The 27,260-nt window shown below is 45.6% G+C and overlaps 1 protein-coding gene across 1 annotated transcript; it reads left to right on the forward strand.

The window, feature by feature from the left end:
- The first annotated feature begins 10,997 nt into the window (after window positions 1–10,997).
- Window positions 10,998–27,181, forward strand: GSG1 (germ cell associated 1). Its single transcript, XM_037514313.2, has 5 exons — window positions 10,998–11,250; window positions 22,238–22,556; window positions 23,704–23,874; window positions 24,550–24,690; window positions 26,753–27,181. Exons 1-5 carry the CDS (start codon window positions 11,203–11,205, stop codon window positions 27,085–27,087), a joined length of 1,014 nt encoding a protein of 337 aa, XP_037370210.1. The 5' UTR covers window positions 10,998–11,202; the 3' UTR covers window positions 27,088–27,181.
- Window positions 27,182–27,260: the final 79 nt, after the last annotated feature.

Here is a 27,260-nt window from a genome sequence, read left to right on the forward strand (position 1 = left end):
GACTCAGTGAAGCTCTGAATTTAAATCACTGAAATTTAAAGGTGACTTGAACAAAGCTAATCTCTCAGCACCAAACCTTCTGCTGAGGAGCAATTTTCTGGGGCCATATCAGATGGACGTGTGCCTGCCATACAAATGCTAATGTCTTAATGAATGTTTTTGCTGCTTTTACTCAAGGGCCTTGGAATTCTGGGGATGAAAGCTTCCAAGGGAGCCTGAAAGGGGTTAATGATAGTCTGTGGGTGTCATTATCCTCCTACAGAGACACCTGCCATGCAAGGCCAGAAGGGGACTTTGCAGCCTGAAGCACTCAGGTGCCTAAGTTTTTGCTGCTTCAGAAAACCGCCCCCAGGAGGGACCACAGCACAAAGATTAGGAGAGAGCACAGGGCCAGAGCAGGTGACAGAGAAGCTAACAGGAGCGGCCTGGTTAAGACTTAACTAGGAGGCCAGGTGCTGCTCTCAGTGCCTTTCATTTCTCTCAGACAGTAACACTGTACATCTTTCAGATGAGGAAACTGAGGCACAGAGAGATGAAGTAACCTGCTCAAGTTTAAACCTATTCTAGATTACACAAGACAGGGCTTGAATCCAAGTAGTCTGATTCTGGAAAGCAAGCTCTTGAGAAAAAGAGAGACAAAGTCATGGAGTTCTGGCCACTTTATAAAAGACCTGACCAGCCCAGGCAGGAATAGGGCCTCATGCTCCTACTTTGGCTGTATCCCCACTACCCTTCTCATCATTGATGAAAGCACCTCCTGTCAGCTGTGTCCCAAGATAATATGTGGACGGAAGCTTGAGAAAGAAGGAGGTACCTGCTGAGTGTCTGTTTCTGGAGACTAAGAAACTGAGAGAAAGAATAGCTAGAGGTGAAGGAGAACTGCACCTAGGAGTGGGCCTGCCTCCCATGCCAAAGTGGAGATCTTCCAGGCCACCCAAGATGGTGAAAGAGTAAGGGACTGCCCAAGGCGAGGAATGGCTGAAGGAACCAGAGGTGTTTGACCCGGAGAAGAACAGACTCAGGAGACAGGAGCACTATCCTCCAGCACCTCACCTGTTCTAAGGGGAGAGGGAGGCAACCCTGCCTGTGGATCCCAAGGAGAGCACTCACACAAAGACCTAAAAGCTATACTCGGCTGATGCTCAGAGCCATTAAAATACGATGGTGGGCCTCCCTGGTGGCTCAAGGGGTTAAGATGCAACCTATGAATCTATCCGCAGCCTCTGCAGTACGAGTTCGATCCCTGGCCAAGGAGCTGCTCACATGGTGCAGCAGACCTCTCCTGACTCACCTGCTGTTCCCCTCAGCAGTGTATTTCAGTCAGTCTGCCTGTTCTGCTCCCCACTGTCTCTGGTGAATCCTCTCACCCCCCACACCTCTGGCTTGTAACCAGTTCTGGTATGCATAAATAAATTTAAAAAAATAAATTAAATTAAATACAGTGGCAGCTGGGTCTTAGTGAAGATGCTTCAGCACAAACTGGAAGACACCAGGTATCCATAGCACTGACACAATCTTTCACTCTTAAGAGTCCCATGGGGTGAAGACGACTGGCCACAAGAATGGGCACAAAGTCCCTCAGCTTGGGGATAGCATGTGTAGGCCTCAAACACCCCAGAATGCAGAGTGTGTCCTTTGTATAACTGCATATCTAGGCTTTTTCAAGCTAATGGTCCAAGTCACAATTTGTCACTACAAGCTTCCCTCTTTGTGTCTCCCTGTCCATCACCTCACATGCTTGCTCCGCTCTCCTCCATCCGTGACCCCAGGCGAGCAGAGTGAACCAGCCCAGGAATGTTGTACTGGATGGAAAAGTACTGTTTGACTTGGAAATCCGTGGCATGCAGCTGGCAGGGTGGAGAAGTGGCCAGGCCCTCCGAACAGCCTGTTCTTCAGAGCCCAGAGAACTTGATGAAAGAATCCAAGTTCGAAAGGGAAGGGAAAAAGAGAAGGGGCCCGGCCTGGTGTCCCTCGCGGCCAGGCGGGACAGAGCTCTGGGACAGAGCTGTCTTTTCACATGATGGCTCTGTCGTGTTCTGCTTTGTGCTTTTCACTTAACAAGAAAACAAATCTCACACACGTGCACACACTAAATGCATCACAAACCTAGGGGCTAAACTTGTTAATTTTTGACTACCATGTATAGAAAGGGAGGAATTAAGAGAAAACTCAAGCCAAAAAAAAAAGAATGGAAAAAAGAAAGACTTTTAGAGCCCTCTGTAGAAGACAGTCATGTAAGGAGACATCAATAGATGCTCATCCAGAGTGGAAGCCAGGTCGGTGCTGCCTTAGTCAGAGGACAGAGCTCCCTCATGGCTCCTTCCAATTATGATGCTTTGATTGCTGTAAAGAAGGACGTCAGTCCCACGCAGCTCAAGAGGACTGAGAGCACTTGGCTGGGAGTCACCTGCCTCCCTGCTCAGCAAAGGGACTTTAATCACCTCATATCTGTGAGCCTCCAGGTCATGGGCCCACGTGACACCCATAGGACAGGAGCTCCAGATTGAGCTGCAATCTGAATTTTTCTAATTCAGATGTTCAATGACTCCATAATGAAAATCTAAAGGAGTTTATAATTGCTCTGGAAATGTCTTTCTCCAGGTAGAGTAATAAAATAGAGAAAAAGAGCAGGTGGGAAATTTGTCAGGAGCTTTGGAAGTGTTTATGAAAAGCAACAGAGGCAAGAAATGTAAGCAAGGAAGTTTCTAGATTTTTCCAAGGGATGCTTGGATGCTCCCTATCTTATGATTACCAATGGATGGGCAAAGCAATCTTAGATAGTCCCCTCTCTTCTGAAAATCTTGAAAAATGAGGGGTGACAGAGGGTCATGGTGACAACTGACAGTGCTCTTTCTCCTGAGAGGCAGAGGAGAAAATGGGACACCTATGTGGCAGCATCAATGATTCTGTCACCAGGCTTCAAACCCCATGGGCCAGGAGCAAGTGGGATCTAACACCATGAGCTATAGCAATGACACTAGAAGAGATCTAGCAGGAGAGATGTCTGCATAAAAGATGCTGAAAGCCAGAACAGTTGGGGATTGGTTACCTTCCCACAGGGAAATTCTGTACTAGGGTCCTCACCAGCACCCCAAACACAGCCAGTTGCCAGCTAAATGCCTGTGCATAGCCACAGGGCTCTGGGCAGAATAGCAACCAGCCAGGGCAGACACGTGATAGCTCCCGGCACATTTCCATTGCTTCAGAACAGCCAGGTTTGGGTCTGCCCTGCTCTGGAGCAATTGACACAACAATTGCTGTGAGCTGGGAAGCCAGGGCTGCTAAGGGGGCACACCCCCAAAGTGCCCTGGAAGCCATCCCCCCTAGAAGCCAGTGGAGTCTGTGATGCTTCAAATGTAGCTGATCATCATCTCTGGGCAAGAAACCTCCAATAAAGACCCATGCCCGCAGGTGGGTGACATCACCATAAAACCCGTGTATCAGGCTTTACAGCGCACACAGCTTTCATGTATGCTATCTTATCGGATGCTTACGACAACTCCATGATGTAAATAAAACTGATATTATCAGCCTCATTTTAAAAATAAGAAAACTAAGGCTCCAAGTGACCTAATGACATTCACGCTCCCACAGCTAGGAAAGTGTCGTGGTATAAACCGTGGAGTCTAAAGCCATGAGCGGCAGTACAGCAGAACCTTGACCAACATGGGTTTGAACTGCAGGGGGTCACATCTAAGTGGATTTTTCCCAATAAGTACAGTTGGTTCTCCTTATCCGCAAGCATCCATGAGTGTCTTCTTATCCTTGAATGTCAACTGGTCAAATCCGTGGATGCAGAATCTGTGGATAGAGAGGGCCAACCAACCACAAGCAATTGGTACCCGCAGGTGTATCCTGTCATGCCAACCCCCTGGGGTAGCAAGGGCTGACTCTACTTCAAAAGAGCAAGAAAGAGGCCACCATCAATCCACTTTGCTTGGCTCCAATTAGTACTTAAGGTACTAAACACCCACAAAGTCCTCACTAAGCCCTACAGGACTTGACAGTCACAGAGAAAATGCTCTTTGTTCTCAAAGAGTTTACAGTCTTAAGGGGAGTAAATGTGTATCAAGATCTATGTGGCATAAAATGCTTGACAAAATGCTGGGATTAATAGGAATCCATAACTAAGTTTAAGTGGACAATGTCTCCACAAAGGAAAAATCAATAGGAGTTGGTCAAACTAATTACCTGAATAAGCATATTGGCCTTGCTCGCTGTCATTAGTAAATAAAAACATATTTACATATTTCCAAAGGCATGCTTGGATTTTGCTAGCCTTGCATCTACTACTGCACTAATATACTGCACAATTCCTTTTAATCTTTGTAATTCCTTTTATGACAGCTATGATGATTAATAATAATAGCTTCCATCAAATGAGATGTGTATTCTGTCCTGGCATTATTAAATGAGCTATGTTTGCTATCTCATTTAATGCCCTCTAAGGAGACCGTAGTTACTATCTCCTCCTCAGATACTAAAACTGAGGAATAAAGAGACTGAACAAACTTGCCCAACGTCAAGTGGAAACACCCACACAGTCCTCACCAAGTCCTGCAGGACTTGACAGGCGCAGAGAGTGGAAAATAGAGGAAAGGTAAATTTGAAACAAGATCTGTTCTGAACTCAACGCTCCTAAGTTTATATGTCCTCATTTTAGCATGGTAACATCCTTATGGAGTAAGTAGGAAAGATTTCTTTACTCCATTCTGACAATGAGGAATGAAAATCATCCAGAGTCTCAGAGACTTAATCTCAGAGTATTGGCAACCTCATTCTCCTTACAAGCCAGCTCAGTTGCTGCAGGCCCAGCAACTGCTCACATAAGAGGGGAAGCTAGACTATCATAATTAGCTGTGAGCTTAAAGTATAAGCTGGAGTGTCGTGCACACATTTTTAAATCGTTCTTTGCTTCATGGGTGTATCGCATCCCACTGTTAAAATCACTACCCTTTACCCAGGAGAGAATGCGGATGGTTTGGCATCTTCAAAGCCAAGCTGGAAATGACCTACATTTGGACAGGTAAAAACTCCTGTCCTGGATACTCTCAACGTCAGAGATGGATGGAACCTGGAGAAGACGCCCCTGAGCCCCCACCGACCTAAAACTAGCAGTTATGTGGGAACTGCCAATGACTCAGCACACTCCACTGGATTTCCTCTCTGTTAGCCTCCACGGATACTCACGTACCCCGAACTTGTGCCATAATTGCTAAACATCCCAGTAAACTGGACCAGTATATGGCCAGGCCATGGTTGCATAGAACTCCTCTCAGAACCGCGATCCAGCTGTCCAGTACCAGAAAGTCGGGAACTGATGGGGGGAAACGATGTCCTGAGCAAACTCCATACAGGCTTTGTGGACTCCACCCCCAGGACACTGGGAACTACAAATCCCATGATCACCAAAGGGAAGGTTGTGAGGACCTGAGTTAAGCAAGGAGGCTCTCGGTTTGGGTATTTAACTGGCCATGTGGGGGGTGGGGGGGGTCGCTGGCTTGGCCACTAGGCGTGCTAGGTTTTTGCCAGCTCAGCAGGTCACTGGGATTCCAGTTCAGCTGAATGGGTGGGACGCGTTTACTAACTTATCTCCCTCTTTTTCTCCCTGAGTTATTCATTTCCCATTTCCCCTTCCCTTGTAAATAAACCTTTTATCAACCTTTTGTGTGTGTCTGCAGTTTAGCATTAATAAGTTCCCTTTAAGCACACGGGTGAGGACCCACAGTCCGGCAACCCCATTTTATATCGGTGTTTGGCCTGTAACAGTATCACTATCTATAAAGCCAATGCTCGGGTTCTTCAGGGGTAAAATATGTATAATAAACTCTGTATCTGCATGATAGGGATTCAATATTATAATAATCAGTACTGACGAGGAGTTTAAGTATATTCGATTTAGTTAAGGAGAATCTGACTAATCAATACATGCCACTGAATTCTTTTTCTTAACCGCAGAGTTCCTTTCTCAGCCAAACAATGATTCAAGAAAGAAAAAGAGGTAGAATAATTCACAATTTTCATTGCACTGTGCCTATGATGTCTGAATGGTTTGGGGGGGGAAAGACAAGGTTGAGAACCACCTACCTTCATGGATGAGAGAGGGAGGAAGAGCTTGCAGGAAGAGGCTGCATTTTTCAGACATTTGCTGTTTATGCACAGGGTCCCCCCACACACACACATACTGGCCCATGCAGTTTCGCTGGAAGTTCTTTACGGCAAACACTTTTGTCGCAAAACTCATTGCCGTAAGGCACTTTTGTCGTAAAAGGCCTGGCATCCCTGGCTGGCAATCTGGTCTGATTAGTTTCAACTGAGGCAGTACTCCCATGCTTACAGGACATACGTCTTAGCCCTTGTAATGGTCCATTCAGTCATTAGTAGCAGTTTGAAAATAATGGCTAGTTAAAAAAAAAAAAGGCAACATCTATCAACTTGATAGAAAATACAGTGATGAAGCATACGAGAAGTGTGAGGTAAGCGTGTAAAGCCAGATTGCATACTGCACAGAAAATGATGCCATGTCAGTTTGCACGTCCTTCTGTTACAGGGCAACCCCGATGTGAAATAGGTTGCCCGACCATGTGGGTCCTCACCCGTGCACTTAAAAGGGACTTATAATAAGACTCAACTGCAGGCACACACAAAAAGGTTAATAAAAGGTCTATTTACAAAAGAAGGGGAAATGAAGAAATGAATAACTCAGGGGGAAAGAGAGGGAGATCAATTCGTGAATGCCTCCTATAAGTTCTGCTGAGCTGGGACCCCAATAGCACGCTGAGAGCTGGTGAATAACCAAGAGACCCCCCCAAAACCCACATGTCTGGATTTATACCAAACTTGGCTGCTTAACTTCACCCTCAGGTCCCAGCAACCCTCCCTTTGGTGATGATGACATTACGGGATTTGTAGTCCTTGGTGTCTTGGATCTCTTTGGTCTGGAGTGGGGGTGGGGTCCATGAAACCCTTTTGTGGAGTTTATTCAGGACATCCTTTCCCCCTAACACTTGCATGAGTACGGTTGTCCCACCCACGGGTCAAAACCCAACATTTACCAAGGCATGGCAAAAAGTTTTGCCATGAGCCTGTACATATTTTAAATGTATTCCACTCTTTTATTTTCTTTTTTTTTTCATTTTGTTACTGACTTTTCATGTTTCATTGTCTTTTTTAAATAAGTGTCACTCTTTTTGTGATTTTTACATATTTCTACACCAAAATTGCCTTATAGCCAAATAATCATGCAGTGAAAATGCTTGGGGCAAAGAATATAATATGAATCTACTAGACACAGTTTCTACATGTTCAAGTTTTCATCTGCGTGCACCAATTAATCTTTTTTTTAGCAATGGTTTATTATTCAATGCTGTTTTTACTTCAGATTTCAAACTGTACCAGATTCAGCGTAAAAATCCCTTCAAGGAGATATCTGTGTTCCTTGTAAATGCCCCTTACCAATTTTTTTCCCTAAGGATTTCTTTACTTTCTGGCATAGTGTTCCAAGTTCATCTTTTACCTACCTTGACCCAGCTCTAGAATAAGCCATTTCTTTGAGAAGTTCTGGTTTTAGAGGGCAAGATTAGGTGTTCATTGGTTCTGGGTAGTCTTTGCTTGGAGGCCCTTCCAGCAGACAAAACTGGGGAAAATATGCATGCATTTATACATGTGCATACAAGTATAAAATACATACATACATACATACATATACATACATGTGTATTCATGTGGATGCATGGATAGAGATAATCATGAGTTCACACTCATGCCTATAATTCCAATCTACCCCTTCGGGTTCTTCTTGCTCCCCCCCATCCCATATTTCAATGCCCTTTCCCATATAGGAATTCCAGCACCCCCCTGCATTATCCTATTTCTTCATTTGCCCACCATACATCTAAAATAGTTTGAAAACTACTTAACTCATTGGCCACAAAATGAATATGTATATACATTTAAAAAGAGCCCAGGAATAGACTGCAATTCTCCCCCACAAACCTGGCCTAAGGCCGAAGGTAGATCGTGAAACATGGTGTCATGAGTTTCTTGCATTTGTCGTTCCTTTTGCTTTTTCCCTTCTCCTGGTTATAGTATTCACTTGAAATACATCGAATTCCTTTGTTTCCATTTGTTTTTAGTTTTAGGTTTTTCCTTTCCCTTCTCATCTTGTTTCAATTTATTTTTTGAATATGTAGAACATTAACAAGCTTTCGAAAGTCAAAACTGTACAAAAATATTCTCAGAGAAGTGACACTCCCTCCTGAATTGCTTCCATCCTTTCCCTCCAGTAAGTAATCAGTTTCATCATTTTCTGGTTTATCTTTCCTGTGTTTCTTTTGCTAAGGATAAACAGACACATGTATGTTTCACTTATCCTGCTTTCTCACACAGAAGATGACATACCATATATCCTCTTTGAATTTTCCATTTTTTTCAGTTACTATTTCCTGGAACTCATTCCCTATCAGGTTAGAAAATGTCCCTTTTTTTTTTTTTGGTATAGCTGCACAGAACTCCATTGTGTGATTGTGCCATGAATATTCAACCAATCTTATGCTTGGCGATTCATGTAAGTCTCCAATATTTTATAATTACAATGAAAGCTGCAATTAATAACATTGTGAATATATAGTTTCATACTATTGGAATTGCATCTGCAGGGCAAATTCCTAGAAGTAGAATTTCTATGGTCCAAGGATAAACGCACATGTACTCTTGTGAAATGTTGCCAAATTCTGCTCCAGAAGGTGGGACCATTCTGGATTCCCTCCAGCAGTGAATAAAAGCTCCTATTTCCCCACAGCCTCAACTGTGGAATATATTGTCAAGCTTTTTAATTTTTCCAATATGATGAGAAATGGTAGCCCATTGTAGTTTTCACTTGTATTACCCTGTTAGTAAAGTTAGACATCTTTTCTTCTATTTAGGGCCATGTCCAAGTCTCCTCTTGTGAACTGTATGGTTTCAATTTTTACCTATTTTTCCATAGGAATCTTGATATTTCCCCCCCTCATTAAAAAAAATACTTTGTATGTTCGAAATATTGGTCTATCATTGTCTTATTTATTACATATATTTCCTCCAGTTGTGAGTGGTTTTTTAATTTTGTTTACAGTGATTTTTGCCATGCAGAAGTATTTGTTTACCATTTTCAAATGCACCAACCCTTTCTTACCTATAGCTGGATTTTTAGTCATAGAGTCTTCATTTATACCCAGGTAGTAAGAGAATTTACCCTTTCTTTCTTCTAGTACTTGTATAATTTTCTTTTACACTCAGATCTCTAGCTGTGTGCAATTTATTCTTGGAGATGGTATAAAAAGTTGATACGATTTCTATCTATTTTTCACCATGGCTATCCAGTTTGTACCCATACCATTTGTTAAATAGATCATCTTTGCCTGGGGGGCTACAGATAGCACCTTTATCATATACTGAATGGCTGTGCATGACTGTGTTTATTTCTGGATTTTCTCTTCTATTCCACTGGTGGGTCTGCTGGTCAAACACATGCACTACACAGGGTTCATTATAGAGGCCAAGTGGCAAGTCTATCTGTTGGGGCTGGTCTCCTGCAGAGCCTCTCCTTTCCAGTATTTTCCTACGTGGACTTGTGCATTTATTTTCCCATATGACTTTTAATATCAACTTGCCTTGTTCTTTAAAAATGTCCATTGGGATTTGTACTGGGGTTACATTAAATTTATAAATTAACTTACAGGCAAGGACATATTTTTTTTTCTTTTATTTTTTAGCCTGGAACAGTTTATTTATACCTGAGAATAAAGGACAGGAGAAACATTCTCACCAACCATTTAGCCTATCCCCTCTAGCCAGATCATTCTCCCTGGACCACTACAGGCCAGGAACAAAGCAAATTATTCCTTTTGTTCAAGTTATTGATACTTTTAGTTTTGATGTTCTCTCTCAGATACTATTTACCTTAGTTCATTAAGTAAAATATTTATTGAGCAACAGTACTATATTATGCACATGGAAGTGAAGAATTATTTTCTGTCCCCATGCAGCTTCAAATTTTATGGAAACATACTGATGAACCTCAAGCAAAGCAAGAGTTAAGACCCCGTGTTAAGAAGTGCCCTTTGTATAATCCAGAGAGAGCAATGAGGGCTGGAATAATAAGGGAAGACTTTTGGCTGAACTGAAATTGGAACCATGTGCCCTGAAGGGTGTGTAGGATTTAGATGGGGTGGTAAGGAAGAGGGAGGAATTTCAGTGAGGAGCACCCAGGTGAAAGCTCAAAGGAAGACTGACTGGGCCACATCTCATCGGCAGAATCCTAGAATCCAGAAATCACCACCCCTCTCTGAGAGCCCTGACTTGAAGTCAGAGCTCAGTGTCAGCAGCTCTGTGTGGTGATTAAAAGTATGTTAGTGAGCATGTGCTAAGTTTCCAGATACCAGTCAAGGAATGTTCTCTACTGGTATGATCCCACATGGTAGCTACTAAGTTCTTGAACCCTAGTAATATGGCTGGTACCACTGCAAACTCAATTTCTAATTTCACTTAATTTCAAATTTTAAAATGGAAGCAGCATGAACTGTCATGCTTCGGAGGAGGAATACATCTTACTTGAACTCCTTCAGGGAAGGACTACCTCTTAAACTGTGTAAGACTTTATAAGACCTTAAGATTTCATGGTCACATGGCAGTGTGTGTGCACCTATTGCTCTGTTTTTAACGTGGCTACTAGAAAATTTTCATTACATATGTGACTCATACTATATTTCTCTTTGGCAGCACTGGGCTAGCACCTGACAACTCCATGTGGTCTACTCAGCATCTTGGGGAGCCCCCCACCCCCGGGCCTTCAAAATCTGCCATTTTACTAAGATGCCTAGGTGAAGCTTCTGCACAGTAGTAGAAGCATTGACATGGATCACTCAGAAGACATCCAGGCCTCTGGTCAGTCCCCCAGTGAGACCCCCGTCCTTCTGGGGGTGGGGAGGGAGCTCCCTACCTGCCACTGTGATGTCACAGAGCAAACCCTACGTGTCAGCCAGCCCCACCCAGACTGGCGCTGGACATCCTTTCCAGCCTCTCCAGCCCACCCCACACCACCTCACCCCTCTGCTGGCAAGAGGGGGCCTGGTTCATCTTCACACAAGATCCCCACTCCACACATCAGATCAAGATAGAGCAGAGTAGAACTGGGACATCTCTGCCTCAGACCTTCACAAGTGAATGAGCATTTCCTCTCAACTGACTCAAAATGTTTGTCTCACCCCGCAGGTAGGTGTCTTGACTCCTGAAATCATGTGAGTATTTCATGGGAAGGAAGTTTAAGGTTGTGTTGGTCATACAGGTTATAAAAATTCACCAATTTAATTTATTTCACTGGAACCCATTGTAGGATTATATGAAATGGAATAAAAATGAGTTACCCCAGCCTAGTTTTCTGGGTAAACCTGGTGATGTCCATACCTTGATCTCACTTTTTCATCTTCTTTTATTAAAATTTCCATTTCTTCTTTAATCTTACTTTTCCTCGCTGCTCTCAGGGTAGCTTAGAGCCCTGTAGCAACTTTTTTCCCCTCCACTTGTCTAATTCCAGTTGACAAAATCTGGTCCCTGGTAAAAGGCCCAGATGTAACAACAATATGTGCCCCTCAAGTGAACTAGAAGAGTAGACTTTCAGTTGTCAGAGAATGGTGAGGCATCTCCACTGTCCTGCAGGAAAGCAGCGCTGATCTATATATAATCTGCTAGAAATAAGAACTAAGAGAGCATGAATACAGGCTTTTTCTGGTCTCACACAATCTAGGAGAATCCATAGAATACTTCCAGACCCAGGACAACTCACACAGCCAGCAAGGATGTCTCGATTTGTTTAGGGTAGGGTCCACAGCTGGAAGTGACTTGCCTCCCATGTGAGAAAGTTGGGCACTGCCAACTTCCAGCTCAAAGGGTCACTTTAAAAAATCAAATATTCCTTCTCCTCTATCTTGCCTTTCCCAGGAGAGAAAAATTAAATAAGCTTACACCCACATGCACACACACAACAGAGCCAGGTGTTGTGCTGTTCACATCACCAGAAGTTAGGGATCTCAGAAGTTAGAACCCTTCTGGGACTCAGAGCAGAGCTAGTGGTGCTGAAGAGCCATCAGCATCAGGGCTCAGCTAGCTTCCTCAATTCAGAAAAGTGATTGGGTCATAACTACAAGAACCCTTAGAGTGGACATGAACATCATAGAAAAAGCAAGCTATTGCTCAGAATAATTTTGTGTAATTATTAGTTTAGTTGCCACAGAGAAACACAAAACACAGGGGAATCTGTGTTTCTCACTGTGTATCTGGGGAGCATAAAGTACACTTAATCCAGCTCCTTATTCCATGAGTTTCTAGAACCTGGCCTGCAATCTGTGCCCTGTTAAAAGTGTCTGTACCTCCCCTTTACTAAGAAGCAGCCTGGGGGGTTGTTAGGGGTGGTTTTGAGCATTGATGGCACCGTTTACTAGCATTGTGGCCTTGAACAAATCAAATGCTCTGAATCTGATAGAAGAGGCCACAATTTGCCAGTCTAGTGAGCCTGTGGGGCAGGTGCAGCTCCCTCCTCCACCCTCCACTTTTACCCTTTTGATCCTCTCAGCTGAACTGTGGAGGTGGATTTCTCTCTCCTGACCGGTGGTTCAGGAAGGTTAAATCACTTGAGTTATTTAAACAAGTCAGTAGACCCGTGGTAGGGGGTAGAGTGGTGACCACACCTCAGAGTTGCTGAGGGCTTCCTGCCTGGCCAGAAACTTCACCTGCAGGTCCACAAAAAGGGGTGAAGGCATGGCCTTATTTTACAGCAGCTTCGGGAAGCTGTCCCTGGTGGGCAAGCGCAGGCGACAGGGAAATAAATGTCTGATTGGCTTCCACAGTCACTGGCACCTCCTGACCTGGGTCTGAGGAATTTATCAGGGGCCAGTCTCCACAAGTACTAGCGCCAAGCTCGGACTTCAGCCCCACACTACTGGGACCCAGCTCCTCGCCCACAGCAGCGCCGGGCCTCGTCCCTGGCCCCACCGGGCGCCATCCTCGGCAGGGGAGCCTCTCCCGCTCCCTCTCCCTCTCGCTGGGAGGACCCCGGGACTTTGGTTCCCATCTAGGCAGGAAGACCGCGAGGAAGCAAGGCCACTGCTCGGCCCCCCCCCCCCCCCCCGCCCGGGACAGCCCGGACGCCGGAGGCCAGGGCGGGGCCCTGCCAAACAATCAAAGCCGCTCCGGGCCCGTCGCCCTGGCAACGCGCGCCCGCTGCTAAGCAACCGGGCCGCCGTAGTAAATAGAGGGTGGAAGGGAAGGCGGTATTACTCAAGCAGGAAGGGGGCCCAAGGGGAGATTGCCCAGACACTCCTGGGCTCGGGCCCCTCCGCAGCCAAGGGGGGTAGGTAAGGGAGCGCAGGAGACTAAGGGATCCAGGGGGCGCACCCCAAATGGAAACGGGGTGGCCAGCTGCGCCCGCCTGCGACCACGCCCTAAGCACCAACCCGCCCCGAGGTCCCCAAGCATCCCAGCCCCTGCCGGTCCCCAGGGCTCTGTCACCCGCGCGTGAGCGATTGCCCCACAGGATGTGCTGATGTGGCTGCCCCCCTGATTCACTCCAGCTGCTTGGGGCATGGAAGAAAGGCGGCTTCCTCTCCTGGAAATGACTGCACTAGCAAAAGCCCTCCAACAATTCCATTAAACAGCGGAAAGGGAAAAGCGACCAAGAGGAGCGGCCCCCGACCCTTTCTTTGGTCTTTCCCCCTGAACCTACTTCGAAGTGTTCCCAGAACCCTGTGCTGGGAAGACTGGCGTGGTTTTGATTCTGTGAAGCTAGGAAATCCCAGAGCTGAGTGTCCCGCAGTGATGTTCATATCGTGGACCCTGGGATTTGGGAGGCAAACCTTCCCTTCAGGGCAGGGAGGTAGAGACCTGTGTGAAGACATTCCTTATCTTCATCAGTGAATGAGTCAAACGCGAGGCAGTGAAGTAAAAAATGTAATTAGGGCTGCCAGATCTCCCAGCTTTCAAGACACATCTTGCAAAGGAGCTCTATCACTGGGGGCCCTGGGGACGGACAGGGATGCTTGCAGTATGTCACAGGCTCTCCAGCTGTCTATCCGCACCCTGGCCCCTGTGAACTACAGATAATACTGTGCATGAGATCAGTGCTGTTTTGACTTGGCTCATTGAAAAGCAGGAATGTTTCCACAGGTGGGAGGAAATGGATTCAGAGCTGATCTGTTTGATGAAACTAGGGGTCTCTCTGGATCCAAAGGCACAGGGCCTGTGGACCTAGACTCTTCCTTGGGTTTCACTGCTCTTGTCTAAGTGACTCAAGAGGAACCTTCTCCTTTAGCCACAGACGAGTAAGGGACACTTTACTCAAATCTTTACCCACAGACTTCCTGATTGTATCCAAGAGGCTCTTTTCTATAATATGCCTGGTTCATTCCCTCTTGTTAGTGCTAGGCTCTGAGGATTAACAGTGAATAAAAGATCCTGCCCAGTCACACATAGTTGCTCTATCTAGCAACTTAAAGTGAGCAGAAGAGACAAGTCACAGAACATGCAGGAACAGAGAACAGGGGCTTGCTACCTCCAGCTGGGTGTCTACTAAGTAACAGGGGTTAGTTAATAGGGCATGTCCCTCCTGGAAGAACCACAGAGATAATGCCAGGGAGGACAAATGAACTATTCTTGGGAGAAAATGCCAGTATGGATGTGGGGGAGAAGAACCCAGTGCATCCCTTAACCCCAGGCTTTGACATTAGGGAAGGGGTGGGGTGTGCTGAAGGATCTCTGCTCCACATTCTTACCCATTGTTTAAACAGCCTCCAATCTACGGTGCACTCACAAAACAAACTGAAATCCTGTTTACTGAGTATGTGTGGATGTCCCGGGACCATTGTTTCTCCTCTTCCACACCTAATAGATGTGGTTTTGTACGGTACAGGGAACCATGACTAAGAATCCAGCAAATATAGGTTAGTCCCAACCCTTGGCTTTGTGATGTCATGAGTGTTGGGACGCATGTTTGGGAGGGGGAGTGGGGGGGGATGCTGAGGTAAGAACACAGCACCATACTTAAATACTGTTTAGACATGCGGAATCATCTTGTCTGCTGAGTCATGAACTTCTGCGCCTAACCTAATTATATTTATGTTGCATTGACTAGCAATTACTTTTTCTGTTCTAAGAGAGGACAGAGAAGAAAAAACATGAACTTGTCCAAATTACAATGAAAGGAAGTGAGTGGGATGCTGCTGGGCTCTGACTTTTGCAGCCAGGCAGTAAAACTCATGTTTTGTTTTGTTTTGTTTTGTTTAAAAAAAAAAAGGAAATTAGAATTATGAACCAGGGTCCTTCGAGAGGGGGGTCTCAAGATTGGTCTCAACTAGGAGGCAGTCAGCCTGCCAAATACATCGCTTCTTAAGGAGTAGATTCCAACTTTGGGAACGCCAAAAATAATACAATTTTGGAGGTCCTGCTTAAGAAAAATAAAATGACAAGTACAAATTAGGGAACAGGGTCCTGGAAGGGGCCTGCGTAAGTGGGGGGCCACAAAGCTGAAGTTTCATTAGCCTCCCTCTAAAATCCACCTCTAAGCCTCCTCACATAACCCACTGAAGACTGCCGCCCCCTCCCCTCGCCCGGAGAAGGGGAACTTCAGGCTGATGGAGCCGCTGGGGGTGCGGTTTATGAGCAGAGGCAATAAAAACCCAAAACCCAAGACTGTGCCAAACGGTGACTCAAGCGGGATATGAGACGTGTCTGCAAGTATTTGAAGGGTGTAAGCACAGAGGAGAGAAAAGAATTGTTCCCTGTTCTTGGGTGAAAGGGGACTGAGGATACGATTAAGGAAAGAAAAATGTGCACAAAACTGATGCGGAAACAAGCTATTTTCTGATACGACAGCTTTGCATTCCCCATGGGAAGTATTTGAGGATCTATTGAGTCACAATTCTTCAAGATGTCCTAGAGGGAGAAGCCAAATGCCCCCAAGTTCATTCCAGCCGTGAATTCCAGGAGGCTGACACACGGCTTCTATAGACTAGCCTGTGGGGTGGCGGCCAAAGAAGAAAAAAGTGCAGTCCTACAGGGAAGGGCAGCCACCTCCACCCACTTTTGCTCTGGGTAGTAAAGGGAGGGGCCGGGGTGCCTGGGAGCAAAGCACATAACTGAAGAGGAGATGCGTGAGGACAGAGCGCCACCCAGCGTTGAGGTGAAACCAAGCCTGGAAACCAACAGCCATTGCAAAGGTGAAAAGTGAACACAAAATTCCTGCTCCCTTGGGATAAGGGAGTTCTGGCACAACACATCAAGGATCATTAGGCTGACACAGGAGCAGCCGAGACATAATGCACATACATGGGCATCCAATCTCCTGTTAACATCTGTCTGAGAATAGAGACATTGGGTGACAGAAGCAACATCCAAAAGTTGGCAAAGATGTGGACTAAACCAAACACTGAAGTTAAGGGGAGCTGAGTCCCTAAACTAACTACACAAAGGTAGTGAGAAAAACAGGACCTAGTGGTGAATCTGGACGAGGTATAAGAAGGGTAGGGCAGAGACAGAGGATTTCAGTAAATGTTAAACCCAAAATGAGCCAAACAGGTGTCACTGATGGTATGGTGATTCTCTGGCTACATATTAGTTTAGTCTCTTTCAAATTTTTACTTGTTAAGTCAGAGGGTGACTTTCAAGCTTAGTACATCTAGAACCGGAAACCAGAAGTCCATCCCTGGGTGTGTACTATGATTCACACTTTCTAAAATTAAAGATTCCTGGTCTCACCCTGGAATTGTGATGGCGACTTGGGGTGGGGCCCAGGAATCTATATAATTTCCTGAAGTTCCAAAGGTTGTTGTGATGTGCAGTCAGAATTGAGAACTACTGCCCTTGCATAAAAGAGAGGGCTTAAAGGACATTACAATCAAGGCAAATAACTACACTGTAATATGGAAGTGACTATACTGGGATGTAGAAAGTGTCATGAGAGGAGCAAAGAGTGACAAGGACAGAGGAGTGAACTGTTCTGTCATAAAGAGAAACATTTGCAAACAATGAGTCATCTTGGCAGGTCACTGGGTAAGAAGAGATTGACAGCATCCAGGTAGAGGAAGAGCACCTTATTAAGGATGATTAAATCTCTCCCCTCCACATGGAATTCTGAGAGGGTATCCAGTGGGCATGGCATGGGGTGATATCACCCCCATGCCATGCCCACTGGATACCCTCTCAGAATTCCAAGCATCATCAAAAGGCGCCAGGATGAAAGTCCCTGGGGTGTCAAGGGAATCACAGGAAGCTGCACAGCATCTCACACCCATGTCATCCCAATTAACTGGCACAATTTTTGAGAACAGAAAGCAAAACCATGCTTCTAGATGACAAGTAGCAAGAAGAAAGGCAATCAATCCTGTGTTGATTTGTCTCATTATTTTTTCAGGTTTAGAAAACTTGTTTTTAAAAAATCAGATTGCTCTTTCTTTTACCTGAAGACTGGGATAGAGATGATGTCCAGCCAGAATTTCCTGGTGAATTTTCTCTCCACTCCTACTCTGTCTATATCCTCACCCCCATGTCCGCTGTATACCCCCTCAGCATTCCATGTGAAGGGTAGAGATTTAATCATCCTTAATAATATACCAACTGGAGAATGGAGACCACCCCTGGCCCAAGGACGCTGCTCCCTCCACATATCTGTGAGGTCATAACACTGCAGAGTGGAGCTGATTAAAAGAATGGAGACCCCACTCAAGGGAATGGGGACTTCTGTGGGAATGGCAACCCTTATAATATTTTCTGTGCCTGCCCTAAAATCAAGCCCACTCTATTCACACCAATCACCCAGGGAATGGCAATTAGATGGAAACTAATCATGTACATTTTAGAGAACTCACCTCCTTGAATGCAGGTCCTGGCTGCCTTGTGCTTATAATCCCGGCTCCCCATTGGCAAGCTCTCCTGTGTAATCTCCCAGAACAGCTGGGCCATGACTGCATTGTCAATTATTAAATGCCCAAGTTCCCTGAAAAGCAGCATTTAATCATGAGGCACTCCCAAAACTCTAAGATTGGGGGAGGGTAGGGGGAAAGCAATCTCCATACCTTTAACATTAAATCAGAGGGATCTGGAGCACAGATGACACCTCAGGGACAAGCTGCAAGACACGGACATGGCCAAGGTAACCAGCTTCCCCCTTTTATTGTTCAGAACATAGGTGCCACACTATCTTGTACCACATTCTTTAGAGGTGTGCCTGTCTCATCAATGGGTAGCCCTCACTAGCCTTTGTGAATCCTGTTTTCCTGTCCACCTGTGTAGATGGAAGTCTCGGTGATACTTCAGCACCTGTGCACTTCCTTATCCTCTCAGCCCCTAAGTATCAGAGCAGCTACTCTGTCCCTTTTCCAAAAATAATCACCTTGCATGGGGCTGGTCAGCATATGCAAAGAAATAATTTTTCTCAGAGCTTCCACATCTTCATGATCATCCTAAGAAAATCACAGAGAAATTGGAAATTTGTTCTTCCAATTTGGCAAGTATCTGGATCCTGGAAAAAAAAAAGTATGTTCGGGGGAGAAATAAAATATGTAATGAGAAAAATTCTTGAAAGGGCTCTTGATGGGATTTCCATTCCATTATCCAGATAATTCTTGAATGACTGAAGAAGGTTCTTGGGTCCATTCTTGGTGGGCACTCCTGGATACAGCCGCCTTGAGGTTTTTTTTTTTTTTCCTTAGTTTCCTCGTTTCTTACAGTTCCTCTTCCTTAAATTAGTTCTCACCCTGGAGCCACAGAGAAGTTGTACTATAGTGTGTGATTCATTTTTATTTCTGAATGACCCACCAAATAACAAATATGTGTAACTTGAAATGGATTGGAGTTAAGAGTTAAAATCTGTTATGATATTTCCCTCATTACAAGTGATGTTGAACATTTTTTCATATGCCTGCTGGCCATTTGCATTTCCTCTTTGGAGAAGTTTCTTTTTAGCTCTCCTGCCCATTTTTGGACTGGATTATTTTCTTTGTTTTTGTTGAGTCTCATCAGCTCTTTGTAGATTTTTGTGATCACTCCTTTATTATTAGTGTTGTGTGCAAAAATTTTCTCCCAGTCGGTGGGGTTTCTCTTTGTTTTAGTTATTGTCTTTTTTGCTGTACAGAAGCTCTTTAATTTGATGTAGTCCCAGCTGTTTATCTTTGCCTTAAATCAAAACTACAATGAGATACCATCTTACACCATTGAGAATGGCACATATTAAAACAACTAGCAACAACAAATGTTGGCGAGGTTGTGGAGAAAAAGGAACTCTCCTGCACTGCTGGTGGGAGTGCAAACTGGTCCAACCACTATGGAAAGCTGTCTGGAGGTTCCTCAACCTAATAAAGATAGAGCTTCCATATGATTCAGCAATTCCACTCCTAGGTATTTACCCAAAGGACACAGAAACATTAATACCAAAGGGCACCTGCACACCTATGTTTATAGCAGCACTGTTTACAATAGCTAAGCTTTGGAAACAGCCCAGATGCCCAAAAATAGATGACTGGATCAAGAAGATGTGGTGCATATATACCATGGAATATTACTCAGCAATCAAAAAAGATAAACTCATGCAATTTGCAGCAACATGGATGGAGTTATAAGGAATCATGCTCAGCGAAATAAGCCAGAAATAAAAAAAAAAATACCAGATAGTCTCACTAACAGCAGGAATTTAGAAAACCTAAATAAGGGACCAGGAAAAAGACTAATTATAATAAAGAAAAAATCAAAATCAATAAGCAACTATAAACCAGAGACACACTGGGGGTGAGGAGGGGAAAGGAGGGATTAGGGCCAAAATAACGGGGGTGGGAATTGTATGGGGAATATAACCAAAATGAAAATGCATACATTGTGCAAAAATGAAAAATGATGTAAGAATTATATAAAATATAATAAAATGAAATTTTAAAAAATCTCTTATGATAAATTTCCAAGTTATATTAAACTAAAAATAAAACTGGAAATTTTGAATTGCCTAAATGCTTAGTTCAACCATTATACAGAATAATTAGTGTAAGGTGGTGTAGCTGGAGTACATTTCCTATTCAAGCAACATATATACATATATGTATAATTATAAAGGATAACTCAAATTGACTAAAATCAATAGCGATTTCCTCACTAAAAACAAGAGAAAAACACTCTTTGGAGGGATAGCAACATGACTCCTGCATCTGGTCATATAAGATCTTTTCTCCTTCTGGATGTTACGGTTTTTCAGTCCTTATTAAGTTCACCCATAGTCTTCCATGGCCTGACAATTGTTGGTGGAGTTATTTTGTTGAGTGCCTTTTTAAAAATCTTATTAGTAGATTGCTTTCCGGAAGTAGTTTTATCCTGTTTTGTGTATTTGTTTTTAATATATATAGGAACTTGTGTATTATTGCCGTGAATAATATGCACTTTGTCTCCGGTATGCCTTGTTTTAGTCCCTGGAAATTCTCAAGAACAAAACGTAGATTCCAAAGATAAAGTTTTCTGTTAAATGTAGAAAATGTTAAGCTAGAGATGATGAAGAAAGAGATTTGTGAGCTTGTCCCACTTAGCTATGGTTTTATTTACTTCTCTTAAGCTAAGCAGATTTAGGTCTGATTAACTCTGATATGAGATCCCCCGGGAAGCTCAAGATGGTATACTTTAGGATGCATCTGTCAGAGTCTGGGGATGGGCTTCCTTTCTGTTCAATATGTATTAACATGACAGTATAAACTGCTCCGCTACGCTTAGTGCAGAGACCTGTCACACTTCATTTTTCTAAAGCAAATCAAATCTGGCACAGCTGCCACTCACAAGTCACTGAATTGGAATGTTAAATATGATCACTTTTCAGCCCTCCCTCCTCTTTGTTAAATGACCAGGGGCAGGAGCTCCAGCCAGAGCCACAGAGACCGTAGTCTCTACTGCTGTCACACACTGTACCCACTGTGAGCCAGGCACCCTCAAGCTTTCTCTCCACCGACCAAGGGTATCCTCCCTATGGCTCCACGGCCTTGACACTGAGCGTCCAGCCTCCATGGGCACCACACAGCCACCTCCAATTGGAGATCAGTAACAGCTGCTAGAAGCTGAACCCAGATCACTAGTGTTCCACTTCTCCAGGGTTTCAACTGCCTCATATCCCAGTTGGTCAACTGCCTATCCTCAAGCCCCCAAATCCTCTATCTGCACCCCATCCCCATTTCACATAGTGATTCCACCTAACAGTCATTAACAAGGCATAGCCCCCTCTCTCCTCTTAGAGGAAGTAATGGTTTAGGGAAGAGGACACCAAAAACCTGTCACAACACCAAAGGCCTTAGCAAGGAAGACAAAACCAAAAATCATTACCTCGCAAGAGCATTTCGAAGGCTCCAATTCTGTTTCTCAACCTGATCTATGCAAGCCTCAGTGGCTCCATTCATCACCGTGTTCCCTCGCGTAACTCTAGATTTCATGAGCACAGGGCTAAGGGTCTAGCGGGCACCATGCTATGCTAGACACTGGGGGAAAATAAGCGAGGAAAGGGTGGGCAGCTGGAGCCTTGGAGGGGCACAGACATGAGCACAAATAGAAGTGATGAGCAGGCCAGTGAGGAGGGAAAAATCAAGAGTCCTTGAGGCCTTCCAAGCTGCACTTCCTGCGGGAAGTGCTAGTCGGCAACAGACACTCCTGATGCAACTGGGCATGGAGGAGGCAGAGCCTGGAGGAGGCAGAATGTCAGCAGGCACTGGCCAGCAGCACATTTGTAGAGCTCCTCTCTCATGCTCACCCCCTCCCAGCCTGGGACTAAGGGTTCCGTTAGCGGTTACAAGCAAATCCATCCCCGCTCTCAGAACACAGCCATCACTGGGTCACAGTAGCACCTTCCAGACTCAGATACAAGTACACTCCCTAGAACTTGCCGGCTGAAGGCCATGTAGACACCTGTCTCACCTCTTGAGACAAAAATGGAAGATTTCAATATGGAAGCTCCACTTCAGGGTCACTTCTGCTTCCCTCTTCAGAGTTGGTTGTCTGGTGGTATCCCTTTACTCCTGCTCATGTGGGCACTGCGTATCATACCCAGGGCTCAGTTCTTTCATTGAGAGACTTCCACACACCACCCAAGGCTATCTGTGAGGAAATGTGACTGGAGTCCGGGAGCCGCAGGGGAGGGTGTTCAAATGTCCAAGGTAGCTCTGAGCTGAGGCTGCCCCCTTGTGCTTGTCTGTTGCAGATGGAGCTCCCGCAGGCCTTCTCTGACCAGCGAACCTTGCTATATGCCATCCTCAACCTGCTATCACTCAGGCTCTTCACAACACCCCTGCTCATCAGCTTCCGGTTTGTGGACACACAGAAGGTGCCCGAGCCCCTGCTCGGGAAAGGTCTGGCAACCAAATGCTTTGACATGCCGATGCCCTTGGACGGGAGCAATGTCCACACATCAGCCCCGGAGGTGGTGCGACACAACCGGGAGACTGGGGATGTCCACTTCTCCTACCATGCCTTCCGCAATGGCATGTGGCTATCCTGTGAGGAAATCATGGAAGAACCAGGTGCCTCCTCACCCTAGCTGCCTAATTTCCCCCCAAGGAATAGTGTATGGGCAAGGAACCCCACCCTATCCCACCTGGCCTCCCCCCAGGCTGCCTCAGTATCTCCCACCTCATTATGTGCCCCTTCTCCACAGGACACCCCTTTTAATAAGATCAAAAGTCCATTTGATCTTAGCAGACTCGCTAGCAGACTCACTGGTGTAAAGTAGCTTTACCCTTCATGAGTTTCAATTAGACTTTTGACATGATGCGAATTTCCACTCTAGCCATTTTTTAAACAAAACAAGGAGAGATGAGTATGAATGAGAAGACTGCCCAGCTTATATGAATCACTTCTAGAGGCCTTGATTTTGCATTTATGAGATGAAAGGATCAGAGCAGATGACCTTTAAAGCCCCTTCCACCCCCACCCACCTCCCCAAAGGGGTGTTCCCATTCTAGGTATTACTGTTACAACTTGAAAGGGTTGGGGGGAAGAAGCCCAAGAAGGGGAACTATTAACAGATCAGGTAAGGACGCTGAACAGACCTCCCAGAAGGTCTCTTGCACTCCGCACACACCAACAAGGCGACATGAGTCACACACACTAGTCTGTCGTCCTTGGAATGGAGCCACGGACTGAGGACACCTCCTGGCCCTGCCCAGAGCATTTGCATTTACCTGGAGGTCTGGAAGGAGCACCTGGCAGTAACGTTCTCTCAAGCCCCTAATTGGGGTACAATGTGTGATCTGCTCCTTCTCCCAATTTGGGCTAAGGAAGAGGAGACGGATTTACTATTGTACCACTAAGGTTTGCCTCAAGCCCAGGCCTAAAACCATTCAGTACCATTCAGACCAGTGGCAGCAAAAGGTCATGGTTAAAACTAGGATTGATTAACCTCTCCTGACCCAGGAAATGGGAACTTGCCCTCTGAGGGTTGTCCCAGAAGACGCCACATTGCTCATTATCGGGAACTGAGGACAGAGAGTAACTGATGACCCTCACCTATGCCGTTCAGTCATCCACGTATTCTTTCCCGCTTTCAAAGGGAGATATTTACTCGCTGCCTACTGTGTGCTGGGGCAGCGCCTGGCGTAGGGTAGGGAAGCTTTCGGCCCAGTTGCCCAAGGAAGCACAGCCCTGACCTTGGACCTTGTCTGTGTTTAGGGGAGAAGTGCCGAAGCTTCGTTGAACTCACACCACCAACCGAGAGAGATGAGGAAGGACTACTGGAATTTGCCACGTTGCAAGGCCCACGTCACCCCACTCTCCGATTTGGAGGGAAGTGGTTGATGGAAAAGGCTTTCCTCTCCCACCCACCTTCAGGGCTCGTGGCAAGTACGTGGGTTTGGTAATTTAGCTGCCATTGAGTTGGGCCTTTCTGGGTCTCTCCTGTCCTGTGATCTCCTGCCTTTCTCTACTTCTCATCCCTCCTGCGTGACTAACCCTCCTAGAGCTGACTCACGTGCATATGCAGGAAAGAAACAGCAAGGATGGATAAAGCCCACAAACAGGACACCACCAAGCTCTACCCCACTCTTGTCGCCAAGCGGCCACGTTGAAAAGCTTAGTTTTTCCCTTTCTTCCTATGATTTTTTTTTTAATGTAAAAATGGAGGAAGGAGGGGGTGGGGAGGGGTAGGGCAGGAGGGTGGAAATGAAACATTGCCAAGTTAAATAAGGAAAAAGTGAAACCAATGTGACAGCTAGCAAAGTTATATATCCCTGCAAGATATATTTGAAGATTGAACCTGTTCAACCAGTACATCTCAAATTTCCCTGACAGTATTTACAGTCAAGTTTACTAAACTATCTGTTGGGTCCTGAGCAGAGTGGGAGTTGTGGGGTGATAGCCAGGAACCCCCAGTTAAGGACTGTTCCCAGCGGTTCGGGCTTGGTCTCACCATTTGCCTCTCTGGTCCTGCTTTTCACTTCTGAGGGGATCCTCCGTCCACCACTGGTTCAGTTATTTGGCTGTCAGGCAAGGGCTCCTTCTTCCTCTGGTTTCCGACAGAGACCCTATGGCTATCGCTGGGATCCCGAACTGCCCCCATTGGACTTGAATTCATCAGCTTTCTCCGGCTACCGATGGACTTGCTGCCAGCCTGCGGGCTCAAGCTGAGCAACTTTGCAGCCCTTTCCTCTGTGCTGTCAGGTGGGTGCTCCTGTCCATATGGGCGGGGGGAGGGGGCATCCTTGCCTTTGTAGGGTGGAGCCTCTGTCCTCAGGGAGTGAGGGAGGCCCATAGGCAGTACAGAGAACAGAGGCAAGAAACCCTTGAGTGAGGTGCCTGTCATTGTAAGGTGAGATTGTCCATTCGACCATTAGGTCTTTGACGATACCACTTATGTCTAGGTTCTTGGCAAGTTTCCTCAATAGTTTGGTTTACTTCTCAGTTGTGACACACACACACCTTTTCAAGACCATGGCTGCTGGATAAAGGCAGAGATGCGTACATGAAATCAAGAATAAAGTTCACGTCAGGGGAGGGGAGAAGGGCCATGGGTGTGATGTGGTGACAGGCAGCTGAGGAGGTATGAACCTGTACCCCTAAAACATATAGAGTGTTGTGAAATTACCTCCATAAAAATGATTTCAATAAATTAAAAAAGAGGCCTGAGTCCAGCATTGACTCAAACCTTCCCCACATCTCCAGTTTTTCTGCTGATTTTCTGCAATTGCTTCTTCACCTGATGTGTAGTGAGACTGATTCTGTGGCTTATGGAAATGCTGCTCTGTATTATATATATTTACGACTCAAGGTACTAGAGGGCAGAGAAATGGAAAATTAGCCTTGAAATTTGCATTGAATTCCTCCTTTGCTTGTGAAGGGCTTACTCTTGCCGATAAGGAAAAGTGCCAGCCTCCTTTCTCCATTCTTATTTCCCACCAGATAGTGTTAGAAATAAAGCTTACCTACCAGTCATTCTCTAATTCTTGAAAAACTAAGGGGTTAGATTTCTTTCAAAGAGAGCTAAGCAGCCACTCTGAAAAAGGAAATATGTTCAAAGTAAATTATTTCCCTTAAGAGTTCTTCACTTTCTCCCTTGCGTGGGTGCCAACCTGGGTAAGTGCTAAGTCCTTTTACAGTGCTGCAAAGACACAGCCTTGGGTTCACTTTTCATTGTAAAGGAGGCTTTATGGAAATACGTCTTCCGGGAGATCCATCCCTTCTCCCACTATAGTACCTGCTGTTTGATTCCAGGTCTTTTGTCCACTCTTCTGGCCATAGTTTAGCTCCCTACCCATCATGTCTCACCTTCTGTCCACGTTCCAGCTGTTCCTGATATACAACTGCAGCGTTCTGGCCACAAAGCTCACCCCTGGAGCATTCCCAGCCTGAGTCTCCTTGGCCCATCAGAGGGAACAGCTAGAACATGCAGTCCCAGCATGCGGCTTGGCTTTAACCATCATTTGGCCTCATGAAATCCCTCACTAACCTCACACAACTTCCTGTTTCCTGGGCTTCCCAGAATTGAAAGATTTGGGGGTTTGACTTCCAGATTTACAGGAATGCGTGTGATATAGTTCCCTGGTGTCTTTGCCTTTGCTGTTCTTTTTGAATCCATCCAACTTCTTTTAATTGTCAGCTTCCCTTACCCCCATTATGAACTCCCTTAAGAGCCACAATGTTTACACACCAAGCAAATGCCACTTGCGCAACCTCTACACAGCTCCCGCCCCCTCCAGATTGTAGTACATGTTCCTGAACAATTTGCAGAGTCTTGACTTTGTGGGTGCCAGGTCTGCTAAATCCAAAGCAGAGACAGAGGGAGGCTAGATGATCGCTCTTGGCATCGAAAGCATGTGAGGGAAGGAAAATCTTGACTCTCAAAGCAAGAGGGGAAGGAAGTGGTGCATCGGGCTATGTCTCAGGCTAGGGACTCTGGGAGACAACACAGAGGTAACCACAGGCTGAGCACTGAAAAATAATCAAGTCACTGGAAAAAATCCCATTAAACTCCTAGTCTGATGTCAACACAAGTGTTTCTCATGACTATGAGCCATTCAGAACATACCCCACAAGATCACATTCTCTTGCCCGCCCCCCACCCCCTGTTCCTTACCTGCAACATGACAGATGCAGCAAGCACACAGGCCCCTAATTCCCCAAAAGACAACAGCCTCATGTACCCTGGGGAAGGGGTCAGGGTGTTTTTCTTTCAACCCTGTAAGAAAGACTCTCACTGCCCGATTTTCTGTCTGTTTGTGCCTAGCATGGCCTGGATTTTCCTTCACCTGTTGTATGGCTTCAGCTGTCACCACCTTCAATAAAAACACCAAGCTGCTGCTAAAGGTCAAGTGCAAGCACAGCAAAAGCTTCTGGGAAACCCTGAGCTGCCTGCCATATCACCACCAGTGTTACCTGGCACCAATTACAGCGGGGTTACCAATCACTAGCCACCCCCAATACCTCAATCCGCCCATCCGTTTTGTCTCCGAAGGAGTTGACTTCTACTCAGAGCTACAAAACAAGGGCCTTCCACCAGGGAGTAACCAGGGCCTGAAGGAAGAGGTCTCAGGGTCATCTGTAAAGGAAGAGCAATGTTAGAAGAAAGAGCGTTTGGAGAGCCGGCTGAACCACCTTTCCGTGTTTGCTTGTTACCAACAAGTGCTTAAGCCAAACTGTGTGTCCCGAGCATGGTTTTTGGAGGCAGAACAGGGGTATCTGCATGCCTGGTGTCACTGCTCCCTCCTCCTCCGCTGCTCTCAATCTCTAGTTCA

Source organism: Talpa occidentalis, unplaced genomic scaffold (genome assembly GCF_014898055.3).
Source record: "Talpa occidentalis isolate TD23 unplaced genomic scaffold, MPIMG_talOcc4v2.1 talOcc4.16, whole genome shotgun sequence".
NCBI classification, from domain to species: domain Eukaryota; kingdom Metazoa; phylum Chordata; class Mammalia; order Eulipotyphla; family Talpidae; genus Talpa; species Talpa occidentalis.